This window comes from Bombyx mori, chromosome 4 (assembly GCF_030269925.1).
Source record: "Bombyx mori chromosome 4, ASM3026992v2".
Classification (NCBI taxonomy): Eukaryota; Metazoa; Arthropoda; class Insecta; order Lepidoptera; family Bombycidae; genus Bombyx; species Bombyx mori.
In genome coordinates, this window is record NC_085110.1 from 9,098,059 (window position 1) to 9,118,441 (window position 20,383).

The 20,383-nt window shown below is 38.2% G+C and overlaps 1 protein-coding gene and 1 long non-coding RNA gene across 4 annotated transcripts in view; one reads left to right on the forward strand and one right to left on the reverse strand.

Moving 5' to 3' along the window:
- The window catches only part of LOC101735695 (sodium leak channel NALCN), a 28,714-nt gene extending 11,304 nt beyond the window's left edge, over positions 1–17,410 (reverse strand). The window contains exons 1-22 of one of the 3 annotated variants that reach the window (XM_062668217.1): positions 17,364–17,408; positions 17,044–17,279; positions 15,639–15,824; positions 15,116–15,339; positions 14,904–15,032; positions 14,248–14,393; positions 13,624–13,732; positions 12,818–13,017; positions 12,184–12,344; positions 11,926–12,093; positions 11,636–11,827; positions 11,411–11,548; positions 10,804–11,010; positions 10,084–10,316; positions 9,755–9,877; positions 9,462–9,677; positions 8,954–9,133; positions 8,326–8,446; positions 7,295–7,426; positions 6,571–6,738; positions 5,113–5,180; positions 4,897–5,037 (exon numbers count right to left, since the gene is read on the reverse strand). In XM_062668217.1, the coding sequence (XP_062524201.1) occupies positions 4,897–5,037; positions 5,113–5,180; positions 6,571–6,738; positions 7,295–7,426; positions 8,326–8,446; positions 8,954–9,133; positions 9,462–9,677; positions 9,755–9,877; positions 10,084–10,316; positions 10,804–11,010; positions 11,411–11,548; positions 11,636–11,827; positions 11,926–12,093; positions 12,184–12,344; positions 12,818–13,017; positions 13,624–13,732; positions 14,248–14,393; positions 14,904–15,032; positions 15,116–15,339; positions 15,639–15,824; positions 17,044–17,145 (3,344 nt within the window). In that variant the 5' untranslated portion in view covers positions 17,146–17,279; positions 17,364–17,408. Of the gene's footprint in view, positions 1–4,896; positions 5,038–5,112; positions 5,181–6,570; positions 6,739–7,294; positions 7,427–8,325; positions 8,447–8,953; positions 9,134–9,461; positions 9,678–9,754; positions 9,878–10,083; positions 10,317–10,803; positions 11,011–11,410; positions 11,549–11,635; positions 11,828–11,925; positions 12,094–12,183; positions 12,345–12,817; positions 13,018–13,623; positions 13,733–14,247; positions 14,394–14,903; positions 15,033–15,115; positions 15,340–15,638; positions 15,825–17,043 lie in introns of all 3 variants that reach the window. The other 2 variants (XM_062668218.1, XM_038021877.2) reach the window with 2 other exon arrangements.
- Positions 17,411–18,647: 1,237 nt separating this feature from the next.
- On the forward strand, positions 18,648–19,332 carry LOC134198773 (uncharacterized). The gene is made up of 2 exons (XR_009972963.1): positions 18,648–18,853; positions 19,150–19,332. It is a non-coding gene; the product is annotated as an uncharacterized LOC134198773 (long non-coding RNA).
- The last annotated feature ends 1,051 nt before the right edge of the window (positions 19,333–20,383 follow it).

The window sequence follows — 20,383 nt, forward strand, 5'->3', positions numbered from 1 at the left end:
AGCTTCCAACTGAGGCCTGAATACCTGAGTCTCCTAAAAAGACTTTTTACCCAACTACTAATCCTCGCTGCAGTAGCTGGCTTAGTGGAGCCTTTAGTTGCTAAGAATAGATTAAATATTCCCACTGGTTTGCTGTGTCATATTCACTAGATTGCGTAGCCAGTATACTGCATCGATGATCAATTGGTCAGGAGCAGCCACGAATGTCCAACTGGACTGTTGGTGTGAAGATCAATTAGTTTTCGACCCAAATATCAGTAATTTAGAAGGTGCAGGCTTTGTCAAGGAAATAGATTTCAGTATGTTTCAATGTCGGGCTCGAAGCTATTTTTTATATCCGATAGAGTTTCACAAACGGACGCTATATAACAGACTTATAAACTAGAATGGTCCGGTAGGAGAGACCATGAGATAAATACAGATAACAGAGAAATCTAGCTACATTTTCCAATTCGGGTACACGAGAATTAATACATTTTCTTGACAAAACCTTACCCCTTATTCCAAATAGGGGCGTATGTTCTTATCGTAGACTCTCTCCTGCCGATGTCCATGTCCCTGTCAGCGTGTCCCACCCAAAATGAACCAAGCTTCCAGGTGTAGATTGCTGACAGCCTGGCGGTAGCATTGTCAGTGTCCACCAGTGATGTTCAGATCTCTGAGCTTCTCGAGTCGCTTGAGAGCAGGTGATTTCAGGTCTGGCCTCCACAGGGGCTTCTTGCACTTGGGTACCACTAGTATGTACCGACCTGAGGTTGAGTTGAGGTGGTCCAGCACTCTGGATATCAGACTGAGCGGCGGAAACGGCCATGCTAGTCAGTAATGCCAAGATCTGCTGAACGCGTTGTAGAGGCAGGCGTTCGAGTTTTGCTTTGATGGGTGGACGAGCTCACAGCTCACCTGGTATTAAGTGGTCACTGGAGCCCATAGACGTCTAGAACGTAAATGCGCCACCCACCTTGAGATATAAGATCTAAGGTCTCAAGTATAGTTACAACGGCTGCCCCACCTTTCAAACCGAGACGCACCACTGCTTCAGGGCAAAATACCTACTCGCGCGGACTCACAAGAGGTAAACATAGTTTTTTTTTTTTTTTTTTTATCCATGAGCGGTCCGAGACGCGAACAAGTTCCCCACAGGCTGAATAGCCTAGTAGTTGCTTTTTCTGCGAGATACCACTCCAAGCCGCCGCGATTGCGTAAGAGGTGATCGGCTTCAGTGTTGTACAGTCCCGGTAGGTGGTGAGGGAGAAGTACAACTTTGAGGTGGTCTATTAAGTTAAGCAATTTTCCAGTCAGATCTAGCAATTATCGTGACCGGGTTCCTCCCTCGTTCTTTATGTAGGAAAATTCTGTTCTGTTGTTTACAAGGGCTCCCCACTGAATGTCCGACGCGTCGGTGATGACGTGGTTCGTGGCCATTCTCTGTGGATGAATTGGTGTGCTCTGACTGACTTTCTCTAACCACCAATCCAGCTCTGTACGTACCTCGTCCGAATACTGCTTTGGTAAATGAGGATACCTCCTGAGCTTGTTGCTGTGGTACTGCAAGGACTCAGCAAAGCAACTTTCCCCGTTGGGTGATGAAAGTCGCAAAGTTGAGATATCCTAAGAGGCTTTGCGCCTGCTTTAGGTTCCAACCGCCGGCAGTAAGTCGCACGAGCAAATTCTTGGGCAGGGACTTTGTCTTGGATTTGGTGTCCCATAAGATTCCCAGAAAGTCTATCAAGCTCGTCAGTGTCATAACCGGTTACTTAGATGGGTGGACGAGTTTACAGCTTACCTGGTGTTAAGTGGTTACTGGAGGCCATAGACATCTACAGCGTAAATGCCGCCACCCACCTTGAGGTATGAGTTCTAAGGTCTCAGTATAGTTACTTGAGATTTCAACAAGTCTTTTGCTCTTGTAGGCAGACGAGCATACGGCCCACCTGAAGGTGAATAGTTACAGTCGCCGATGGACTTCAGCAACGCCAGGGGCAGAGCTAAGCCGCTGCCTACTGCTTAATTCTATCCACAAGCCTCGTTTGAAGAAGGACATGTCATAGCGCTCGGGAAACACCGTGGAGGGAGCTCATTCCATAGCCAGCTGGTACGTGGCAAAAAAGACCTCTGGAAACGCACTGTCAATGAACGCAGTGGTTCCAGATAATATGGATAAGCTTTGCTCCGATGGCGGGAGATGTTCTGCCCTGGTGTACAAGCACATAACCACTAGTCGCAGACCCTTCTGGCGAAGTATTTCGGCTATTTAGTTTGTCACTGAAGCAAAAATCCGCGGTGGTGCAGCTAAGCCGAATGGCAGACATATCATCTGAAGTAGACGACCCTGATAACTGATCCCGAGAAACGTCATTGATAGATGATAATAGGCCTGGCTCAAATCCAGTTTGACATTCCAATCTGTTATAAAACTTAGGAACTCGATGGTGGAAAAGGTGAAAAAGACTGTTTCATGTACTTGTTCAATGCCTTGAGGTTGAAAATTGTTCGATTTTTTATTGGTCTTGGGAAGTATGAAAAGAGGAAATCTGAAAGACGGTGTCGGGGGTGCGGGTTCTAAAGCTCTATTGAATTAAATTTTGGATTTTGATTGACATCAAGTTATTATTAATTTCAATATTACGTTTGGTGGATCGAGTCCAGGTGTTTCGATAGAGTCTTAAACATCCGCCTGAAAATACTGTTGAGTAATTTATTTTTATTTCCTGATTTTCGTTCCACTTTGTACTTGTTCCCCCCTCCCCCCGTTTTTCTTGCTGAGGAATTATTTAGACAGCATCGCTCAGAATATCTGTTTTCGGCCTCTTTAGATGTATTGGAATGTGGCCTACCTCGACATGGCTTTGCATTGGCAGTACAAGCCGAGGGTTCCGGCGATGCGGGCCGGATGCGAGTAGCAGACGGTGCCGCTTTTGTAATTTATCAATACCACCAATTTTCTGTATATATGCCAATAATAAGTTGGGGTTAAACATATAATCACAAGAAGAAGATATTTTCTCTATATCTTCCCTGACATATCTATCCTTTAATTTCTTTATGAGGTATCTACGACGCTATCGTATAACCTCGGCTCGCTTACCGAAAATTATTTGAAGGATATCGTTAGAAACTTTTATAGGCGAAATCGTTACCGAATAGCGGTTTAAACTTTTCGTAAAAGGCGGAAGTATTAAGCTGAACATTCTCTGAATTTGACCCGTCGGCAAGGTTTTGTATGGCAGCATAACGCATTCGTTCTGTGCCAAAAAAGCATTAGATAACGCAGGAAAACATTTTTTTTTTTTTTTTTCAAATCTTTGCATATCTGGTTCTTTTATAGAAATGCTCAAATTTCAAAACCTACCCGCTTCTGGTAACGGACGGTCTGGTGGCAGACGTAAAAACTATTCGTCGTTGTCTAATTTCGATTGGAAGTTGAAACCAGATCAGACATTATTATTATAAGATGTTGGTATTTGCAAGTGTAAAGGCGGGACCACTGGTGCACGACCAGCAATAGCATGATTCGAAGTTAAAATATTATTCACATGACTCACCCATTATTGCGACAGTAAGTCAAACCTTTTATTCAGATCTCGCGACCAGTCACTTTTTCGAAGTTTTCTTGCTGGTCCCTAGTCTTTATTTTCCGACGAACCCGAAGAAATATCCGAAGAAATCGAAGAACTATCCTCACTTAAATTTTACTTTGAAAGGCGCGATAACCTCGTCACTCATTGTAGAGCCTTGGAGGTTTCACGAAACGGAAGATAATCATAACACTTGTTTGAAACAAACTTTCTACTTCAAATCTCGAAAGTTGCTTATAACATTTTAAATTACTAACTTCTTAAAATATTAACGACTGCACGTGGGAAAAAACGACGCAACAATGACAAATATGGCGGCTTGTCTTTGCTTGTTGGTTCGGTTCCAGACGTTATAGAGGGCGCTGTAGATGGGACTTAGGAAACGGAAGTAGTCAAATTTAGCGACCTGCAGTGGAAATCATACGATGTACTCTCTCATAATGGACTTCGGACGTCAAACGGAACACATAATATTTAATCGCATTTTTGTAACGACTCGATGTAAATGTGATACTTAAGCAAATGAGAAAAATAAGAAGTCGTCATATTAGTTTCCTTTTAAGCAACCGAATTTGGATGAAACGCTGTTTGGAATTCATTGAATGCTAGAATCAAATATTCAAAGGCATATTTTATAAAGATATCATAGGAAAAACAGTATTTATTGTCAACAAGAAAATATATCGTTTATGTGGATATCATTTGTTTCTTCGACAAATACATTTTATTTTTGTTCTTAGCTTAGTAAAATACGACATTTTTAAGTTGCGTTAGGAATTGTAACATTTGATTACATTGGTACAGAGATTCTATTTCACAATGAAGATTTGGATTTGGTTGTAGTAGTGATAATTACTAAGAAACAGTTTTTAAGTATGCTGAAATGTGAGCCTTAATAAACATACTTTTTTATTTTTTATTGAAAGATTACTGGTTGCCCGGATGCCTTTCCAGTTTCACCAGGACAGGTGGGCGAGCAAAGGCTTAGCCAGGAGGGGTGGGATTTGCTAACAACTGCTCGAGCGCCTCCAAAGGAGACCTAACAACTCGAGAGCAATTGCTTCGCAAATGAATCTACTACCGGATCGGAATCGCGACCCACTGAGAAGATCCGGCGAGAAACTCAGTGGGCTGATGCATGGGTTAGGTTGCATGTCGACCTCTTTGTCGAGTTCGACGAGTAGGGTTAGCAGGGTTCTTCAGCCTGCTCCTAGTGTTAGAGCTGAAGGTATATAATGCAAGAGTTATTGGATCGGATGGATCCGTAAGGACGTGTCTAGGGCGACGACGGTGACTTGCTCCTAACATACTGTGAACTCACCACACTCTCGGCACGAGCATCGAAGGGAACGTTTGATTTTGTCCGGGTTTCAGTTTCATCTTGGTGACAAACACGCGTCTCATGAAAACTCCAACGCAGTCTTCGCGACGGAGTATAGTCGGATCATTGCATCGAGCCAATCTGGAACGTTGCATAAGATTTTTGTACCGAAAAATATTGATTAATTTAAATTACTCTAAGGCGCTAATCACTCACCTACCGCCGTAGATTTGAACTCCGTACAGTGCAAAAACAAACATCAATAAGATCAATAACGTCGATACCTAGAACGAAAGAAATAAGATAAACATTAATCATACATAAGTCAGAACCAATGTCTCCATCCTCGAAGAGCTGACGGTCAACAAGCGCCTGCTGACTACGTGCCAGGAAAGGATCCGGAGTTTCTTTGGGCACATAATGCGATCCCCATTGCACAACCTGGAGAAACTCATCATTCTCGGACAAATGGAGGAGAGGCGCGCCAGAGGAAGAGCGCCAGCTAGATGGGTGGATCAACTCAAGGAGGTGACTGGAGGCCAGATACAGGGAACGGTACATATGGCCCAGAACCGGACCGAGTGGAGAAGATTGACATACAGTCACGATCCTCAGCATTGAGGGAACGACTAGAAAGAAAGCCAGTTAATGACACTTTAATCATATATAAGTCAGACAAAGACACGTCTATTATACAGCCTGTTGAAATAATTTTATCGAGGGGTGAAAGGCTATTTGGTTTAAGCGACATTTTTGCAACTTTATATGAGAGCCATTTAAAGTTTAATATTTGGATAAAATATCGTAACAAAAAAACTTCTTCAACTATTTAAATGAAGTAAACTCAATTGAAGTTCAATTAAAAACATCGAACTGTTGATGCGTATTAAACAAAATGTCTCTTAAACCAAATTGCCTTTCACTCATTGTTATGATTACCCAAATGTTAATTAAAATTTTTAGGAACTGTTCTAAAAATTACGCATAATGTTGGAGTTCACAGCTCACAAGGGTAATTGGAACCCATAAATAAGTTTTTCTTTTATGATAAATAGCAAAACCCGGTCACGTGCGTTGTGACTGACGCTAATTTTATAAAATATAGATTTATTGAAATTTCTCACGCGCCACCTATCGTGTGTAAACAGTACTATTTAATGACAGAAACCTTCTCCGGATGGCAAACAACAAGCGTACTTAGTTCCGTTACAATGGGATCTATAGTTAGGAACGCACAGAGGACAACATAGATATCTATTTGACGTTGATTATTAATAATATAGATATAGATTAAATTTTAATTAAGTAATCGGTCTTTAGTATTATTATTTTTAAATAACAAATTAAATAAGTTTTAATATGCGGTATAATTATCTAATCTGATGGTATAATGATCGACGTAATTATGTGGATTTAGTGCAGTCAATTACTGATATGCTGATACTGATATAAATTACTGATTGCGGTAGGCAGCGGCTTGGCTCTGCCCCTGGCATTGCTGAAGTCCATGGGCGACGGTAACCACTCACCATCAGGTGGGCCGTATGCTCGTCTGCCTACAAGGGCAATAAAAAATAAAAAAAGATCAACTGTCGCTTAGAGGCATTTTTGTTTATCATAGTTTGGCTTGGCGGCCTCGTCTGCATTCCATAGTAGAAGAACGCGTTATTTTACCAGTAGAATTTCCATGAAGCCTCTACACAGCTCGTAGACGACCTTGCGCATGTGCGGCACGAGGGTGAAGATCCGGAGCGGGCGCACGCAGCGGAGGATCATCAGCATCTGCGCGGGCGAGCCGGGCGGCACGCGCCGCGGCATCCAGCACAGGAATGTCAGCGACACCTGCGACAAGCGCCACACGACCGCTCTTTTCTTTTTTGCTTAGTTGGGTGGATGAGCTCACAGCCCACCTGGTGTTAAGTGGTTACTGGAGCCCATAGACATCTACAACGTAAATGCGCCACCCACCTTGAGATATAAGTTCTAAGGTCTCAAGTATAGTTACAACGGCTGCCCCACCCTTCAAACCGAAACGCATTACTGTTTCATGGCAGAAAATAGGCGGGGTGGTGGTACCTACCCGTGCGGTCTCATAAGAGATCCTACCACCAGTAATTACGCAAATTATAATTTTTCAGGTTTGATTTTTATTACACGATGTTGTTCCTTCACCAGGGAAGTCAATTGTGAACATTTGTTAGGTACGTATTTCATTAGAAAAATTGGTACCCGCATGCGGGATTCGAACACAGCGCACGCAGCGTTTGAAACGAATGCACCGAACGTCTTATCCTTTAGGCCACGACGACTGACAAACGACGACTTTCTTAGCGGTATGCTGTGGCTTTTATATAAACGAATAAAATATACGCAGAAGACTTATCGAATTGTTTCTTACAATGTATATAAAGACATCTAACACGGCAGCGGCATCTTTGAGGTAAGCCTTGGGTGTGAAAAACAATCCATCGGCCAAAATCTTCAAAGCCAATTCGAGGCTCATGAAAATCACGAAGCCGTATTCTGCAATCTGCAAAGATTTAATGTTCAATAAATTAATTATTATTAGTCGAATTACTTACCTAATGAATGAAAATATTTTATTTTTATGAGATTATTTTCTCGGAACTATAGTAGTACATTGTGCACCAAGGGAGAAAAGTTCGACATTTCCTGAGATGTCCTACTTTATTCCCACGGTGCACATACTATTTTTTCTCCTACCAGGCCGAAAGTTCGACATTGTAAAAAACTTAGCACCCGTGGTGTACCGAGCCGGGGTCAAGGGGCGAAGCCCTGGTGGCGTCCTGGGGCGTAGGCCTGGCGGGGTGTTGGGGGGGGTGCGGAGCCCCCCATACTCATAAAAAAAACAATTTAACTGTTTTTAAATAAACTACTACTAATTGAATAAGAACTGTCTGATGAACTCATCTTTGTTTAATACAATACTTCACTATTAAATTTTACTGCCTTTTGTTTATTTCACTTTTACACTAAACACAATATTGCAAATTACCCGAGCACAACAATGGCGGAGAATTTACGCGCATGCGCACTTCTCAGTACCCAGGGAGAAAAAGTTAGACTTTCTTCAGTTTTTTCCCTGTACAGCGGGACGAAAACCGAACTTTCGGCGTCGGTAGGAGAAAAAACTTATTGTTTATTCGTATTTATTTCTAGATAATTGTTACAGCAAATTTACCAGGACAGTAATTGCACTATATCGAGGGGTGAAAAGCTAATTTGTTTAAGCGACAGTTTTGCAATTTTACAGGAAAGCCTTAAAGCATAACAAAAAACTTCAGTTATTTGTAAACTCTCAATCGAAGTTTAATTAAAAACAAATTGCTGATGCTAATACCAAATTATTCAATCGATGGCTAAGAAGTTTCACTTAATTAATCGTACCAGTTTCCCAATGAAACTCACTTGTAAAACGAAGTTTTCCATGACTCTGTACGTGGGTGTTTCGAACATCATAGATAAACACGACAACGTCGTCACCATGATCATTACCCAATCCATGTAAGTTACTAAGCCGAGGAAATTACTGAAATTATAACAAGGTATTATAGATAGGAAATGTGTTTGTTTGTATTGCCTTTTTTTCACACGCCAGCGGAGTTAGAATCGACATGGTCTTATGCAAAGTAGTGGTTTTTAACAGGCCTGACATATTAAGCTATTTAGTTATTATTTTTTGACAATTTGATTTCTTACTTCATTCATTTCATACTCTAGTTTTGCCTGAAATCAATTATTTATATTTCACTAATTTAAATGAACGGTTCAGTACATTTTTCTTCTCTCGGTTTCAATTTCAATTTAGTTTCAATAAAAAATGATTGTCAACAGTTTTTGCCTATTGCTCCAAAGACAATTTTCTATAACAAAATGAAACAGAAAATAAATATAAATCTTGAGATCTCAATGATTAGGGTCGATTTTCGACAACTGTGTGTACTCTAGTTATTATGACAAACAGACTTTCTACTGTGGAATTTTTTTGTATAATATGGTCTCTCAAATTAATCGAAAAGTCATTATCGACACTTACTGAAAACTTTTGTAGTGCACTTTCCTTTCATTGCCAGTAATTGGATCTCGAAGTCTCGCGTCATACCGTGCGTCGACAATGGCTCGACAAATCTTTCGAAATCGTGACTCTCTAGGCACTATTAGCAGCGGCGTATCAAACAACGGGTGATTTTCGCGGAGGTCTTCTTCACGTTGATTTCTGGAATATATTGTTTAATTTAAAAAATGATCTAATTTAAGAAATGTCTGTTTCCTGAGCAGTCGTAGATACTTTGACTGGTGGTAGGACCTCTTGTGAGGCCGCACGGGTAGGTACCACCACCCCGCCTATTTCTGCCGTGAAGCGGTAATGCGTTTCGGTTTGAAAGGTGGGGCAGCCGTTGTAACTATACTGAGACCTTAGAACTTATATCTCAAGGTGGGTGGCGCATTTACTTTGTATATGTCTATGGGCTCCAGGAACCACTTAACACCAGGTGGGCTGTGAGCTAGTCTACCCAACTAAGCAATAAAAAAAAAGTAGGTACCGTCGCATTTCGGCCTGTTGCCTCTTGGCTTGCAGCAAGCGGATGTCGAGGTATGGCGGGCGCGCTCGCGACGAGGGCACGACGCGCGACGCGGCGCCGATGTCGCCGTTCTCTAACAAATGCTCATAGGTCTGCTTCAACTTGATGGATCCGCTTCGGACCGACCGTCTTATCGAACGCGAGCCGAACCTACGCAGTAAGTTTTCCAATTTTACTCTACAAATACACAATAAAACAAATTTGTAAAATCATAACACGCAAACATATTTATTAATGTGACCTTCGAGGCTTACTTTTTTTGATCGACGCGAAGTTGTTTCGCACTGGATATAGTGCCTTGAGGTTTCAGACCTGACTTCCCTCCGGTCGCTAACATTGCAGAGTCTCCCAGTAGCGGTCGGTGATTATTGGAGTCCCTAAAATTAAAGTCGGATTGGAGCATTGTTTTCAAATAAATATACAGCAAAAATTAAAAAACAAAAAAGCTAAAAACCTTTTTTTAAATAATACTCGGAACGAAAACTAAATCTGCAAAAAAAAAAAGAAAATCAAAATATAATAAACCGATGACGGCATAAAGCTAAAAATCGAAAATAAGTTAACATCAAAGAAATCGACGAACTCTATAATGGAGGTGACGACGTGTCTCCGCAGCGCCGAGCTGGGTCGCTGCGAGGGCGGCGCCACCACCAGCGTCTTGACGAGGCAGCGCTTGCGGTACGGGAAGGCGATCTTGGCGACGCTGATGTACTCGAAGGTGCGGCGGGACAGGTCCGCGCCCCCCGGCCCCGCGCCCCCCGCCTCCTCCTCGCCCTCCACCTCGCACACGAACTGCCGCATGAACGACTCTCGCACCTGGAAACGACACGACGACTCTGCTATTTATATTTCTGTATCAAAGAACAAGCCACGATTCACTCGATATTGAGTAGTACATAAAGCCCACATACTAGATACGAATACCTGATTCAATACATTACAGGATGCTATTTCCTTGGCAATCGTTTGTCAACACGTACTAGTTACTATTACACCGGGCGTTTTACTGATTAAGTCACGGACTCGTCTACTGAACTATTACTACCAATCTGATTTAGCGCCCATTAGAGTTCTACGCTCCCCTTAATTTCCTTCGTGGCTGTCCACATAATTCCTTTTCAGTAACCATACTAAAAATTGTTGAAAACATTTCGACTTTCCCTAATACCTATTATATATTTACATTTTGAAGGGCTATCAGGGTTAACAGTAGACAGCTGGTCAAAAACAAACCCAAAACAAATATGCCGTGGGAATAGGGTGAGAAAATTTTATAATGTCCGATAATATATAAACTGTTTACCTTTGGTAAATTAAAATCCCCAGGGACTTTGTGTAGCTTCGTCATCTGCGGACTGTCGGGGAACTTTTCGAATATTCTCAATCTAAACGGCAGGCTCTCTTTGATTTCGGCGCTCTGCTGTCGGTACTTTAATTGTTTTAACTTCTTTATGTCCTCGTCCAGCTCGAGATTGTCTAAAATGACGGCAACGAAGAGCGAAAGTACAATCTGCAATTTAATCACGGTTTTTTGGAAACGCGTTTTATTAAAATACCTTTTTTTTTTGTAGGACATATTGTGAGGTTGGAGGTGCCGCCGCTCTATTTCTGTCTTTAAGCAGTAATGTTTTCCAGTTTGAAGACTTTAAGCAACATATTTAATAAGTCAATCTCATATCTCAAACTGAGTGGCAGTAATCATCTTGCAATGTTAATGTGCTCCGGCAGCTACTAACAGCGGGTCTGGCGTGAGTTCGGTGAGCAACATATGCAATATTATAGAGACGAATCCTACCCTTAAATATATATTTCGACTTAAGAACGACTATCCGTCTTGATCCAAATCGACAAAGATAATGTGCCCAACTAGCACGGGTATAAAGGTACATATAAAATACATAATAACTCACCAGAGTGACGAATAGATGGTATAATATGAAGTAAATGGCCACTAATGGGGTAAGAGTTTGACTGGTTCGAACCATGGTCTCGTCCATTACTTCAACCCAAGCTTCTTGTGTGAGTATTTGGAACATTGACATAAATGCCTGGAATATATATTTTTTTTTTAATAATTATTGCTTAAATGTCTTGTATTAGAAGATTTTATTTGGTGTTCAACTTAAATAACTTGCCTCATCAAATGTTTCAAATTTGGTAAATTCACACAGAAAGCAAAACAACTGCATCGAAATCGATGAGCTTATGATGAGCAAGCACATGGTGAATATAATAAGGCTTCCTAGTTTTTTCCCGGGTCCAAAGATCTTGTACACGAATCCTTCCAATATCGGCGATGCTTTTATTAGTCGTACCACTCGAAGAACCTAAAACGCATTTGTTGTCTTAAAAAATCATGTTTTGTTTCAATTTCATTTGGAATAATAAGGCAATGTAATTGAATCTGTTACACATCTTACTTTACCTGAAAATAAGTGAAAGCCGACATGTACAGCTGGGGTATAATGTGCAACGTGGTCCCAATAGCCAAGAGCAATTCAAACTTGTGGACAGAATGCTTGAAATATCCTTTCAAACCCAAACACCAGATCTTGAGTAAAGCTTCCAAATCCAAGAAAATCGTAAATGCAATCTGGCGAATCATCATACGAACGTTAACACACGAATAAATAATATTTAAAATAATAAAAATGCATATCACAAATTCATTGCCGTTACTCACTTCTATATAGTAATACTTCTGGTAGAAATATTCTCTGGGGTTTCCGTCGTGATGAAACTGCATAGAGGCTGTTATAATTCCATTTGCTAACACCGCGCTCATCACCAAAAGCCGAAAGTAAGCGGATCGCAACAATCGATGAAATATATCTGGTGCAGTACCTGTTGACCAAAAACATCATATTACTATCATTAATATTTCATTTATACGCGCACATGTTTCTTTGTTCGTAATCTATGCGCGAGCCTTTAATCCGACTGCTTTTAAGCTTTGTACAGCTATTGAAGGTACTTCGGGGGCTTTTCATTATAGTACCATCAACGTATGACAGGTGGCGCGCGAGTCGGTTAAAGAAATCTTGTTTTTTCTCATTATTAGTGCAAGACGTAACAGAGCTTGACCGAGATCACTAGTATCTAATAAGTTGGTCCTAATTTGACTAATGTAATTTGAAAATAACAATAACATAATTTGTTTCAGATTCTGATCTCATATTTAAAATGACTGACAATCATGGGCTCACAGCCCGTAATGGATGTCTACATGTATGACTTCAGTATTCATGCAGTTCAGTATTCCTTCAGATCTTCTATTAATATTTACAAAACTATGTATAATGTAGCAAATGTGATACCTGAATGTTTATTTTCATCAATAGTGACCAATTTCCAGCCGTTGTCGTCGCCAGTAAAGAACTGAGTCGTGCTACCTTTAGTTATTGGATTCCGAACGCCCCACATCTGCTGGAACTGAACTCTAATCTCATTGAAGGTCTCCGTGATGACAGCTATGAACACGTTTTTTACCAGCCAGGCCAAGAAAAATATCATCGTGCTGAAATTATAATTCAGTTGTAAAAATTTAATGTTTAATTTTATTTAATTTTTTACCTAAGCCTTTTACCAACTAGCGTAACCGAGCGAGTAGGTGACCTCATGGAGCTCAAACCTGACGAAGTTGCTAACACTAACCCTAGCAAGAGCCGTGCTTCGCAGAATTTACCGCCGGATCGGAAACGCGACCCACTGAGAAGATCCGGCGAGAAACTCAGTGGGCTGTGTCTGTGGGTTAGTTTACTCGTCGAGCCCTTCGTCGCTAGCGACGGGTTCGACGAAAACGATGACCGGTGTTTGAAGCACCGTTAGTGGATCGGAAAGATCCGATATGACATATTTTGGGCGACGTCGACTGTTTACCATTCGGTCCGTAGGATCGGGAACGGTTAATTTGTGTACACAGTAATAATGATTCTGTTTATTGAATTACTATTCACCGAATTAGTGATCGCTGACCACCAATCGCTGTTAATTATTATATTTTCATACATATTTATAGCTTACCTTACTATGATTACGATAGAGTACTTCGGCCTTGAAGCCTTCATTTCATGAAAATATATTTAATTACTATGAAAATCAACTACATAATAACAAATATTACCTAAAGTATAAGGCAGATCTCCAAGTTGGCAACGAATCTATAGCTCGATACATTATAAACACCCATCCTTCTTGTGAAGACGCCTGGTATACCGTAAATAAACTTGTTGCTGGAAAAAATGGTCGTTAATTTCAAACTGTGCAAGATATCGTAATTGACGTAGGCAGCACGTACAATTAGCGAATAAAGTATGCATTCACTTTTATAGATAGATATCTGTCGCTAGTTGTATGACAGATTTGATTTATGGAAACTACTCGTACGCCACCTAGCATACCTGCACGGTACTATAATAGAAGCCTTCAGTGCCAAGAAAAACTGTACAAGTTTCATAAAAAATGGGTGAATAGTTTAGGAACGCGTATAGAACAAACAAACATAAATAAATAAACATTAATATTACAGATAATACTTTTTCAGGCTTCTATAAACAGGCATATTAAATTTAGACAACTAGTTATGAATGAGAACATTAGTAGACGCGCATAATATGATCCACTTGGTGTTAAATGGTCAACATCCCTCATGGACATCAACAAAGACACAGTTAAGCCGATGCTCACTGCTGAGGTCTAATTGTTGCACTGCACGTATTATTTATATATGGATTCGTAAAAAACTTACTAAATTCCTCGAATCCATTGAAGCCCATAATATACTTTGATAAATTTAGTTTCATACATTTCATACCAGAAGGGCACTGATATCCAGAGTCAGGGTCAGGGGAGCAAAACGTGTCTGGGATTGCTAATGAGTTTATCGTTATGTCACTGAAAAATACATAAAGGTTTAGTTTATTTTTTACTTGTTGTAATATCAATACTTCAGTGATATAAAAAGTTTCAGAAATTTTAATAAAAGAGGCAAACCAACTACATTTACTTTGTCAGCTCTGCTTATAATTGAGACTGGAACTAGTTTATATTGACGTTTGGTTTTTAAATTACGTGCAAAATAAAATAAACAATTATAAAATTGCAATGCAAGATTCTTTAGCCACTACTACCTAGCTTACCTAAGATTTTTGAAACTTATGTTTAAATGGCTGCAACTATTATGTATATAATTTTTTTTGAATCTTCAATAAAGCAGCCATATTCCAACCTTGTCCCATACTGACCTTTTGCTACCAGTACCAGTAACCAGTAGGTGTATCACAACAGTACTCTACTATACCGTGTATAGAACTAAGCCGGCTTAGTGACTATGTCAACCACATCCATCTATTATACCCATTTGACATTTTATAATCATGATAAAAATAGAAAATTAAACTTTACCTTGGGTGGGTGTTGTTCCTAACACAATGATGTGTGAGCTCTCCAAAAAATTGAACACCAAGCAAACTATACAGTGACATAAAAAACAAGAAGAATAGTGTAACATTGTAGATTTGTTGACTTGATCTCCTGTAATTTATAAAAGTAATACACTCAGTATAATTTAATATCATCAAAAATACAATATTTAGTGGTAGGAGCAACAAACTTACTTGAATATCTGGTTTATTCTAGATTTTGGCATTGAAAACTTCAAAAATACTCTTAAAAACCGTATCATAATTAATGGCCTAGGTGCTCTTAGTATGCTTAAATAGCTGTATCTAGGTACAATTCCTGTTAACTCAAACATTTGTAGCAATACAGATACCCAAAGAAAAAATACCATAGAAGCATCAAATTGGCACCAATGATCTTTTAGGTATGCGACATCCCCCTGCAACAAATAATTCCTTTTTTATTTGAATTTTCGAACAATTATCTAAAAACAGCAGCAAATGTAAAGTATACTAAATGTTGTTTAATAACAAATACATTAAAAAAAATTACTTAAACAACTTAAATTAGTAATGTGGTAAAATGTAAACATGCACTGGTAGTTATCACTATTCTATTTAGGCTTTAACGATGTGATTTATATGGGATCCAATTACAAGTTTTACCAAAGGTGGTATCAATAAATTGAAGTGTATTAAATAAACTAAAATTGTGAAAATATTGACTGTAACTCATTACCTTAAGAATTCCTCTTATGTGCATTTTAGCAATCATTTCAGCAGTAAAAAGTAGAGTTACGCAGCAATCAACTACAAAAGTTATAGTTTGAAGATAAGGATACTTCTCAAATGATTTTGGTGTGTTTAAAGATACAGACATCAAACTCAAAAGGGCACATAGTCTCAAAATTCTTCTAACCCATAGCTGTAAAATAAAGTTTGTTGCTGTTAAATTTTAATTTAAAATGGCAAACAAAATTCATGGGAGTAGTAAAATTTTAAAAAATAATTAGACAATTTAATTAAAATAGTCAAAGAAAATTTGAAATCAGTTGAAGTACATTTTATATTGTAAAGTTGTTTTCTTCTTCTTCTCTTCAAAAATTTTTTTAAAGTGAAGTGAAATCTGTGTAACCTAGTTTTGACAACTCTTAATAATTATATCGAGAGATGAAAGACTATTTGGTTTAAGTGACATTTTACTTAATGCACGACATTTATCTTGATAATTAAAGGTCTGTTTTATTTGGTATTAGCATCAACTGTTCAATGTTTTTAATTGAACTTCAATAAAGTTCACTCCATTCAATTAGCTAAAAAAAAATTGTTGTGATATATTGTCTAAATTTTTAACTTTAAATAAAATTAATAAATTAATTATTTTTAACTTTAAATTTAAGTGCAAAAATGTCACTTACACCAAATACCTTTCACTCCTTTATATGAAAAAGAATGATTTCTTAATAATAATTCAACGTAACATGTAGTATTTGTAGTAACGTGTTTAAAGTACAATAAAAAAAGCTTGATTAATGGAAAATGTACCAACTTTCATCACAATCAGATAAATCTTTTATGAATATAAATAGAAAACAGGCATTCATCTAAACATTTTTTTTATATAGATGATAGATAGTAAAGAATTTTATGATGCCCAAAATGCCATGAAACTGATTATTAATAGCCTGAAAGTTTATTTTATGTTTGGAATTTAATTGATATAACTATATAGGGGTCCTGGTCTAGAGAGCAATATTAAGCAAAAGGCCAAAATGTGATTTGTAGTGAATGAGTCTACAAATGAGGACATAGGTAATGAGATACTGCTCCACTATGTTCACCTGAACACCCAACAAATGCCAACAATATATAATTTTTGTCTTGAACTTTCATTTATGATTTAGTGAGTAGATTGGCTGCGTCCTTGGAATTGCCTTGGCAAATTTACGTCGATTGTAGCTGTATTTTTTTTTATTGCCTTTGTAGGCAGACGAGCATACGGCCCACCTGATGGTAAGTGGTCACCGTCGCTCATGGACGTCAACAATGCCAGGAGCAGAGCCAAGCCACTGCCTACCATAAAATGTATGTCATGAGCCGCAGACTATGAAGTCTTTTAAAGCAAACAAGCAACAAAAAACTACCTTATTAACCCATTCGATATCAGCACTTTCATTTAGCGATTCCTCTGGTCCGTAATCAGCCAGCACAGGCTCTCCTTTCAAGCTCTGCTTCCTTCCCAACATTTTTATGCGTTTGAAGAGAATTTTTGAAAATTATTCTTAAGCGGTGCGGATGGAATTTGTAATTTCTGTATTTATTTGGAACCATTTCCACTTTGAATATTTCATTTTCATAAAATAAAAGCAGCTTGAAAAATCTGTTTTAAACACAAAAAACTATTATGAATAATATTTGTTAACACTATTAACGTCTAGGGACAATACAGTATTTAAATATTAACATGAAATTCAACAATTATTTTAACTTCCTTGATTTTCGTTCAAAACACTGTTCAAAATGATTTGAATCTGAGATGTTTTACATTGCTGGTCAATAATTAATGTTCTTGCAATTTTAACTAGCAAAGGGAACATAGCTCATACGTTTGTTTTAAAATTAAATTTAACGAAAACGAAATGAAATAGAAAAGAGTATCCCATTAATCGTGAATAATTCACTGAGAATTAAGTTTTTCTTTGCAAAAAAAAACCGTAAAGTCATGTTTTGCGATTTTTATCTTTTCTTCCACGCTTGTGAATTTAAGCAATTCCTAAACTATTCAGTATTGCTTGTTGAATGGCGAACTTGAATGTTGTGAAATTAATTAATTTAATTTGTAAGCTTGTTTTTTTTTATTGACCTTGCAAGCAAATGACATTACGGCCCACCTGATGATGAGTGGTTAGCGTCGCTCATAGACCTGAGCAAAACCAGAGGCAGAGCCAAGCCACTGCCTATCGTATTTCTTTATACTTAAGCAACCTTGCTTTTAATAAAGCACAATGACTGCGAATGGTGACTTACTGATTCTTGGCGATGTTGATTTTTTTTATTGCCTAAATGGGTGGACGAGTTCATAGCCCGCCTGGTGTTAGGTGGCTACCGGAGCCCATCGACATCTACAGCCTAGATGTTGCCACCTACCTTGAGATATGAGTTCTAGGTATAGATGCAAAGTCCCACCATTCAAACCAAAAGGTACTGCTGCTTTACGGTTAAAATAGGCAGGGTGGTGGTACCTACTCGTGCGGACTCACAAGCCTACCAACAGTAATTAGTACCCAAATTATAATTTTGCGGATTTGATTTTTGTTACGCGATGCTGTTCCTTCATCGCGGAAGTCAATCGTGAACATTTGTTAAGTACGTATTTCATTAGAAAAATTGGTACCCGCCTGCGGGATTCGAACACCGGTGCATCGCTACATACGAATGCACCGGATGTCTTATTCTTTACCATATCATCATTTACCATCATTTCGAATTAAAATTACGTTTGTATTTACCAACTCTTGCAACCATTTATGTGTTAGTTTTACGACTCGTAAATAATAACGTATATTTCGACATTCACGTATATTTTGGTTCAGTTGCACACTGATACATTGTGTGACGGTTTTTGTTTGCATTTTATAGTCACAATAAGAAGCATCGAGCATACAATACGTACTTGACAAAGTACATATTTCATTAGAAAAATTAGTACTCGCTTGCGGGATTCGAGCATCATTACATCGCTACTTCGATCAACAATAGTAACTAGATTTCGGGTCGGTGCATAAAATCCGTCTCGTCAAATAACAGCTCACTTGAAATGTGAGCTGTTATTTTGTTTAGTTCACTTCAAACACAGCCAATGTCAACCCGTCTCACAATGCCGCAGTGTGTATTCAAAAGTTGCAAAAGTAATGCCCGAAAAAGCAATTTAACGGCTGGAGTATCTTACTTTCGGTAAGTACATGAAGTATAAACTATATTTTAAACTTTAAACTAATAAATAATATTAAATTTTGAACAAAATTACCGATTTTTAAACACCGCTACAAATGTTGGCCAAGGCTCGGCCAACTCATGGACAAACTTTTGCTTAACAGAACAGTAAATGCATGGAGTAGATTTGTGTTGTAATAATTTTTTAAAATTTGTTAGCAGTACTTCAAAATTAGTTGGTTAAAATTGTTTAATGCTGCTTTTGTGTCTGTTTGTTGGACTCTCATTAGATACTTAGCTTTCCATTTTTATTTTAGCTTTCCTAGCAATCACGTGTGCAGAATGGATCTCGATTGTCGCCAGAGAAACAAGAGATGACTTTTATAAGCCAGCTTAGATCTCCGCTTATTGACACTGGACATCTTTGCCTTCCGTGCTCACGGCTACTGAAACGTGGCCGAAACATTGTAATAAAAATACCACGCTTGAAACCGTTTAAACGTTGTTTTATTATGTGCACTGGTCGCGAAAACTTACAAATATATATTACGCAAAAACGTAACGCTAATAAAATAATAAGTAATGTATAGATACTAACAAACATACATTTCCAAAACATAAAAAGTAAACAACTAAACTTTTACTTTAATTCATTAATAAATTATTTTAGTGTTCAGCGCGACTCCTTTACTTCCTGTAGTAAATAGAAATCGGCATTTCAAGAAGCAAAAATAAATAAAGCAAAACGATGTTAGTTCTCAGAGCAATTAAGGGAAAAGTTACTTTATTTGTTGCCCTTTAAGATTGATTTAACATTAAAAGTTGTTTAAAATATGTCTTTTTATTGGTAAGTGACAGGAGTAATTTATTGCTTTGCTCGTTTTATGTGACGAATGATCGTAAGTATTAGATAATATTTTAGAGATTTGTGACTTTATTACTAAGTGCCATAGTTGTAATTAGTTTGAACGTAAAAGTGTTTCAAAACTTTTTTCTCCGTTTGTTAGTAAACGAATGTAGCTATATAAGTGTATATTCACGCGGACAGTTTTTGCTTTAATTTTGTACGTATCCCTTTATCTAGTTACTATTGTTGATCGAAGCATCGCTAGATAAGAATGCACTGGATGTCTTATCCTTTAGGCCACGACGACTTTGGAATTAATTCTTTTCATTGATTCATTTCAATATTTAGATAAATCACATGGCTTCGGCCACTTATAATATGAAACATTTTATAGAGTTATATCTAAATAAGCGAACAAGTTAAATAAATAAATCATTTGACTGGGTCTTTAATATTTTACCTTTTAAGATTAATGTCCAACTGATGGTCGTTTTAAAGGCATTTCTTTCAATGACAAAACAGATTAAGTTGAATGTCCTAAATTAGTTTTTTTCGGAGTTACAGTAAAACATATTCACACTTTAATATTTTTTTTGTGGGAACGCGAGACATAAAGCTTTGTTTAATTTTAACTATACTTCACAATTATTATCTATTTTTACCTATTTTACATATTTTTACCTTTCACAGCATAATCGTGCAGA